Below are 7,471 nucleotides of genomic sequence, written 5' to 3'. Positions count from 1 at the left end.
ATATATATATATATATATATATATTCAAATAATAAATAAATTAATAGGTCAAGTACGTCTTTAAAATATTCAGACTCAGACTTAAGAATAAATCTTTGACTATCAGATTTAGAATTGATAAAACTTATTTTGTTTGACAAACTGCAGTCAGACTTAGAATTTATTCCCACCCCTTACTAGTGTTTCACCAAAGTTTTTCTATCGCATAAATTTGATAATCACTTGTTTAGAGTTTAGTTTGTTGAAAAGACCTAATATTAAAAGATGTTAAAAATCCTAAAATATCCCTGTTTCGGATATGCATCTCCGAAGTATTTTTTTTTCTTCAGATTTTTACAAAATTCAAAGATGCATCTCCGAAAACATCAATTTAGGGGTGTTTCCGGAGATGCATCTCTGAAAACACCCATTTTTGAGTTTTTTCGAATACATCTCTGAAAACAAAAACCCTCCCATGACTTCTTCTTCTCCGAAAGAAAACCCCATTTTTTTTTTCTTTTAACAAATCAAATATAAAGAATAAAGAAATATGGAGCACACTAAACATAGGAGTCAATAATGGGGGTGGCTGCAACATAGGGAGGAGGTAATTGTGTAGTGGATGTGGCTGTAAAAATCAATCTATGGTTTGATTTTAGTTTTGACTTGGATGATGCTGGTACCGGCATGGTTTGGATGATGCTGTAAAAACTCAGATCTGCAAGTGATGATATTTTGAAAATGCATTTCCAAAATATCTTAAGAGTTTGTTTTCGGAAATGCATCTCCGAAAACACATTTTTTTCCTAAAAATAAAGTGTTTTCGAAAGTGCACTTCCGAAATCAACTTTTTTCAGAAAAAAAAAAAAGTGATTTCGCACTTTCAAAAACACCTTATTTTTAGAAAAAAAATGTGTTTTCGAAGATGCACTTCCAAAATATAGGGACATTTTGGAAATTTCGCCGCAGATATCCAAGAAGGAAGGTTGAGATCCATACAGAAATTGTCTGTTAAAATGAGAGAAGGAAAGAGATGGGAGCACTACCCGATTTACAATAGAATTCATTTTCTACATTAGAGTAAAACGTTTAAATATGTTCTTCATTATTTAATACAGTGATAAATACTCTCCTTTGTAACACTTTAAAAAATTAAAAATAAATGAATAATACAAATATACTTCCTTTTCCACTTCATCAAAAAAACACTCTAAAACAAAGTGGGGGATTCCACCCTACCCTAACTCTAAAACTCAATCTCCTAACTTCCAAACAAAGATTTATTTGATCTATATGAATAAGAAAACCAAAATCAGTCAAATACATAGTAAAGAGCCAAGAAAAGTAAGACTTAAAAGCTTTGCATAAATAGATTTAGCTTGTTCAAATAATCAAGACTTAAATCTGAACTTTTTAAGACTATGTTATGGTCAATTAGCCTATTTGAAGACCTATAGTGTTGGCATCTTTAATGATGTGAGTTTTATAATGTGACTTCAAATTTACCAAATCCCTTTCTCCTGAAAACCATAAGGTCGATAGTCAATACCAAAAAACACTATTAAGCCTGGAAGATTTTTTTTGGGTGTCCTGAAGTCTTAACATTTTTACATAAATATACTTTTAGAAAAGTTTCGACCTTTCTAAGGACAACTCACTTAAGACTAGAACAAGGCATTAAGTGCATCCCTCAGTTCTACACCATGCCCAATTGGAAATGCAGCAATAAGACACTTCTAAGTTCTAACAAAATGGATCAAAGGATTGCATATCCGTCCTTTGGAAGGAAACTGTTTCCATACAAGAATGAAACTTCTGAACAAGAACATGAGCAAAAACTAATAAGTTCAGCTTCTGGCAAGTCATTTCAACATTTTGAAAATAGTATTATGATATGTATTTATCTTGCTGCTCTTGAAGTAGCTTGGCTGATGATTTGGCATCTAAATAAAGTGAACAAATTTCCTCAAGATCCGCCTACAGATTTCAAAACAATAGTAACTCAATTAGTTAAGGGATGTAAGTTAGCAAATCATTTCAAGTGCCAAACATCCGATTCTTAATTACCTTGCAGATGTTCTCTCGGCCATTTATCTTGGCAACAACGCTGGCAGGTGATAAAAGCTGAATCGCATGCCTGATAAAAAACTAGTATAAGTAACACCGGAAAGGAAAACTTTGGATAACAGGAAATTTAGAATCCAGACCTTAAAGATGTCTTTTGTCCAATCTCACCAAGGAAAGCTAAACTTTCCTCATCCACAACCAGTTCTTCCACTTGAGCTCGGATAGCTAGAATCTATACACAAGTAAGAAGCATGTATGTTAGTGCATAAAAAATTAGAGCAAGTTTGACATATAGAAAGTTAAGTGAAAAAATGTTGAAGGCTATTTACCTGAATTATTTCAGATGGACCATAGGTTACTGTTCGAATGATCATCAATCGATCCAATAGGTCAACAGGTATGCCATGAGGACTGGTCATATCAGCCCCTCTGTAAAAGGCAGTCAATTTTACACTCAAATTTAAACATAATGAAACTAAATAAAATGGAATCATTTCGATCTAATTACTAATAAATGTGATCATCAACATGTTAAGGAAGCTCTATGCCCCAAAAATAATGAAAACAGAGACATGACATACTGAGATACTGCAAAATCAAGTGTCTTCTAGGTCACGCATAGAGCACCGAAGAGGACTACGGGCCAGTTTGTTTCAGCTTTTTCTAAAAATGATTTCTATAGAGTTACACATTTTTGCTTAAAAATATTTACAAAGAATTTTAAAAATAAAAAAAAAACTTTAGATAAAAAATTGGTTTAAATAGTTATTATTAAAATGTTATTTTAAGTATTCCATCCTTTTGCTATAACTTTTTTTTTAGATATCAAAATTTCAAAAGTCACTTAAATTTGAAGTTATTTCAAATAGTTTTTCATAAAAATCATTTTTGAGATACCTCTTTTTTTTAAAATTGTGATTCTGACTGTTTTATCTTCAATAATGTATATTTATATTATAGGATATCAAAATTAGTCTTTCAATTTATAAAAAACGAATTTAAAAAAGCTTTTAATATTTTAAAAAACATTTTCAGAAAAATCATATTTGAAAATACAAAGAAAAAGTCTATTTTTTAAAGCTAAAAGCCCTAATTGACTTGATATGCTCAAAATGATGGCCTAACAGTAATCAGATTCCATAGTCTAGTTTTTCCAAATTTTCTACTTCAGAAAAACTCTAAGCAATTTAAGTTTAACTAACCATACCTTACACTGCATATTCCTCTATTTGTGGCAAAGATTACTATTGGAGATAGGGAGCTCTCTAAAGCCCGATTAAGATAGGAAAAACACTCCATATCTAGCATATGCACCTGAAAAGAGGCTAGAACTTCAATAAACGAATGCAAAATAATTGCAGGCACTAACTACTGAGAAAGTTAATGAAATCACCTCATCAATAAATAGAACCCCAGGAACAAGCTCTGCAACACCTTCATCAATATATCGGTTGACAACCTGTCACCAAAATAAGCATACTTGTAAACATATAAACTACCCTCTTGTTTTTATATATCCCCTTTTTTTTTTTACTTTTTTTGTGTTACATGTAAGACTTTACTGATCACCAATTTCATTTTAATGCATGAAACATCAGAAAGAATAACTATCATGACCAAGAACAAACAAAATTAATTGAGAAAATTGCTATGAAAAAACTGATTTTTAGTCGGTTAGTTTTTCCCTAAATGAAAAAGGTAGCCTAAATACCAAATAGCATCTCCATGGTGGAATCCATGGAAAGTCGGGGCATCGTCGGTCTACTATAGAATGCCTTATCATGCATTTTCAAGAGGCTGGTGCTACCATGCCATGCCACTACTTGAAGTTAAGACCTTTTGATTACATGTAACATGACAACAACTTTGACTCCCCTTCTAGTTAAACACAATTAAACATTTATAACAAGTTATAAAAATACCTTATTAATTTCTTGTCTCAACTTGTCTGTGATTTCTGTTTTCCTAGGCTTCATCATCTGGCCCATAAGAGACAAAATATCTTGGCCCCCCTGAGGTCGTGCGTTGGCAGCATCAAGATCGTGTAGGGTCACGTCCTTTAAGAACAAAAAAATCCAAATCACAAAATAAAACCAATAATATATAGCTAGTGTCAAGAAAATATTTTTGAGTTTGCACCTCTGACAATTTTTAATTAAAAAATTTAAGCCAGAAAGGTTTGGTGCATTACTAGCAGAAGAAAAATACGTGGGACCCAAGTTAAGCTCAGAGGCTTTACAGAGTTACATCTTACTGTGGTTTGATGCACTTCCACCAAACTAGTTCCTCTACAATGCAGACTGAGAACTTTCTTACAAGGGCCAAATATCAGGTCCTTGAAATGCTTAAATTCTTTATAGATACACAAATTGTTGAATTGGAAACAATCAAAATGTAACCCTAACAGATTATATCCTAAGCTTTTTTCTTTGTGCTAAGGAGGAGTGAAGCCCTAAACAGACTCCTAAGTTGCAATCATTTACATGACGCCCGTATATTAACTTCAAATGTAAAAATGGAAGTGATGTGAAGCTATTGATATTAGCAAATATATAAAGAAATGAAACCTAACATCAGCCCAAGTTTATACGACGATTATCAACAAGGATTCAAATATAGAAAATCTTTATAGACATCACATAAATATAAAAATGGTCTTCAAATCAAATACCTGAACAATCTCTTTTTTCTTGTGAACCTCTCCCTTAGGAAGTGGAACATACTCCTCTGCTTCAAGGTCAAACTCAGTAGCAAAGGCATCACTTCGGCCAACCCTTTTCACAGCCCCGCTATTTGCCTCAATATATATAACATCCCCGACAGCTACCTGTACAACATGCATAAATCGCATGCATCAAAATAGTAGAATAGTTGACACCAATATAAAGCTTTAAAACAAAAATAGCTTCCGACCAAACAAAAAAGTTATAAAATATATTCACAGGAGCACTTGCAAAGAGAGAAGGATGATAGCAAGGGGAAAAGCTAGAAAATAAGACACCACACCTTTTCCTTAATCAAAGCATCGTATATCGTGGGGTCCAACTTTAGTTGTTTGGTTCCTTTCACTGTCTTCAACCCAATTATAACATGGCTAATACTTTTACCATAACCTCCTGTTATACTCTCAGTTTCTTCAGGAGAGAGCTCGGTCACCTTGCACAGGATCAGAAAAAACATCAAAAAACTTTATATAAAAATAACATGTAGAAGAAGAGAAAGTGACCAACAAACTAATCTGAGTTTTAACAAGGAAATTACAGCGAACTCACCTCGCCTTCATATACTTCCTTATTTTCTTTAATACGTAGACCGATAGCCCGTCGAAAATTTTCCATAAGAACCTCAGTCTTCTTTACTTCTGTTGAGTATACTTCTGAACCAACCATTGGACAGAATGGAACCTACAAAGTGGTATAAGCAAATCTTCTAAGGATCTCAGAGACAAGAGAATATAAATATAAGAATGATTTTTGATAGGAAACCTTAGTCCCAAGCTCCTGACATATCCCAAGTGCTAAAGCAGTTTTGCCAGTTCCAGGTGGCCCGGCGAGAAGGATTGCCTTGCCAGCCATCTTCTTCTGGCGTATCATATCCACCGCAAGGCCACATGCTTCTCTTGCCTCGGCTTGTCCCACAAACCCAGAAGCAAAAGGCAAAGGTTTTCCACTTACCTGAACAACAACCAAACCAAAACCCAAAAAAAAAAAAATTGTTGTTAACTTTAAATTAAAGCATCCAAAACAGCTGAGCATAACAAGACTGATGTCACCGGGCAATAAGCAAAAGGGTTTCGTTTCACCCACAACAAGCCAGCGTATATAAAAATTTAAATCGGTGTCCATTACAATCTATTGCAAATAAGATTGAAGTTCAGCAAATATTTCCATACAGAAAAGAATGACACAATAACTTGTCATAATGCTAAAGGAGGAAGCAAACAAACCTCAAGACCTAGGCCTTTTATGTGTGTGTGGGTAGCAACACGCTGTTTCTTTGTCGTCGACTGAACCTCTTCTATTTTCATCTTCTCCATCTACCTCTAGATAAGGTTTCGGGTTTTCACTTTAAACTGGAGCCTGAGAACCCAACAGAGGATTAGAAACATTCAAAGACTTAGAGACGACAAAATTTCAAATCAGCCACTCACTAGTTGAACTCGAACCACATAACCCATATTCTATTAAAGCATTCATACTATAATAAATATTCATAAACTTAAGCAGCACAACAATAACAAGGAAGGTAAGACCAATAGGTTACAATAAGCTTTGCATATGGCCACCATATAGAAAATCTAAAGTATATATTATATAATGTGAAAATTCAACTGAAAATTAAACATTTTCCCAATATTCTAAATAGTCTCATAACAAATAACTCATACAAATTCAAATTTGCGCTACACAAAATGCAATAAAGTATGATTAATTTCAAATTAAGTATCAAAGTATTCAACTTTCATGAAAAACCCTACATACCGGAAACATAGAAACCTAAAAAAAAACTTGAAACTAGTAACCAATTACTTAACTGAATAAGAAAAATAAATGAAAGAAAAGAGACAAATTTAAAAGCGATGAAGTGAACAAGTTTGAACCTGATGATGTAGCTCCGGCAATGGCCACGTAACTGCTGTGCTCTTTAACTGTGCGAGCTATCGGCGGCCGGGATCACCGTCTCTTGTAATGGAGGTAGCGGCTAGGTTTTAGGGTAGAGGGAAGAAGAAAATGTTTGAGCAGAGAGAGTGAAACGAAACGAGAAAGAAGAGAGGGTTTTGGTTTGCGGTGGTTCTGGGGTGTATTTGATTAAAATGAATGTGTTGTGTAACGGACGGTTGAGATTGATTTAAATGTAAAAGATTTGATCACTTCCGTTGAATTAAAAGGGGTATTTTGTTTCTTCAAACCTCTTCTCACTTTCTCTCTAATTTTTTTCTTTTTTCATTTCATGATTTTCAAAAAAGATGGATACGCTTTGTGAAAATTTCTCCATCCACCTACTGACCTTCTTGTTCACCCCTAGTGAATTTACCACACTACCCCTTGTTTCGGAAGTTCATTTCCGAAAAGGTACTTTTTTTGTTAAAAAATGTGTTTTCAGAAATGTATCTCCGAAAACGTGTTTTTTTTAATATAAAATATTGATTTCGGAGATGCATCTCCGAAATAAAGTTACTTTTCAAGAAAATGTGGTAATGAACTTCCGAAATATTCCAAGACCAAATTGGTCTTGGAATGTTTCGGATATACACTTCCGAAATAATTAATAATTATTAAAAAAATTAAAATCAAGGTGAATCAATAAAATGAAGGTGAATCAATAAAATCAAGGTGAATCAAAACATCCTAAACTATTTGAAAGTTAAAAATTATTTTACTAACTTATATAAATCAAAAACATTTTAATTCCATAAGTAAATTTT

General features: G+C 33.3%; 1 protein-coding gene across 1 annotated transcript; it reads right to left on the bottom strand.

Annotated features, from left to right (window-relative positions):
• Positions 1-1,538: 1,538 nt before the first annotated feature.
• Positions 1,539-6,836, bottom strand: LOC131660784 (ruvB-like protein 1). The gene is made up of 13 exons (XM_058930101.1): positions 6,647-6,836; positions 5,993-6,125; positions 5,532-5,720; positions 5,319-5,450; positions 5,053-5,202; positions 4,718-4,873; positions 3,969-4,103; positions 3,440-3,505; positions 3,254-3,360; positions 2,376-2,475; positions 2,187-2,278; positions 2,047-2,116; positions 1,539-1,956 (listed from the first exon to the last, which is right to left on the bottom strand). The coding sequence occupies exons 2-13, from the start codon at positions 6,080-6,082 to the stop codon at positions 1,867-1,869; spliced, it is 1,377 nt and encodes a 458-aa protein (XP_058786084.1). The 5' UTR covers positions 6,083-6,125; positions 6,647-6,836; the 3' UTR covers positions 1,539-1,866.
• Between the last annotated feature and the right edge of the window lie 635 nt (positions 6,837-7,471).

The sequence above is a fragment of the Vicia villosa genome, linkage group LG3, assembly GCF_029867415.1.
Source record: "Vicia villosa cultivar HV-30 ecotype Madison, WI linkage group LG3, Vvil1.0, whole genome shotgun sequence".
NCBI classification, from domain to species: Eukaryota; Viridiplantae; Streptophyta; class Magnoliopsida; order Fabales; family Fabaceae; genus Vicia; species Vicia villosa.
The sequence above is the reverse complement of the archived record's forward strand: the minus strand, read 5'-3'. Positions and strand labels throughout refer to the sequence as shown.

Coding starts and splice junctions, on each gene's coding strand:
- LOC131660784 (XM_058930101.1), bottom strand. CDS start 6,082: ATGGAGAAGATGAAAATAGAAGAGGTTCAGTCGACGACAAAGAAACAG. Junction 5,203..5,318: donor AGGAAGTATATGAAGGCGAG/GTGAGTTCGCTG, acceptor ATCCTGTGCAAG/GTGACCGAGCTCTCTCCTGA. Junction 1,957..2,046: donor GCCGAGAGAACATCTGCAAG/GTAATTAAGAAT, acceptor TGAAATCTGTAG/GCGGATCTTGAGGAAATTTG.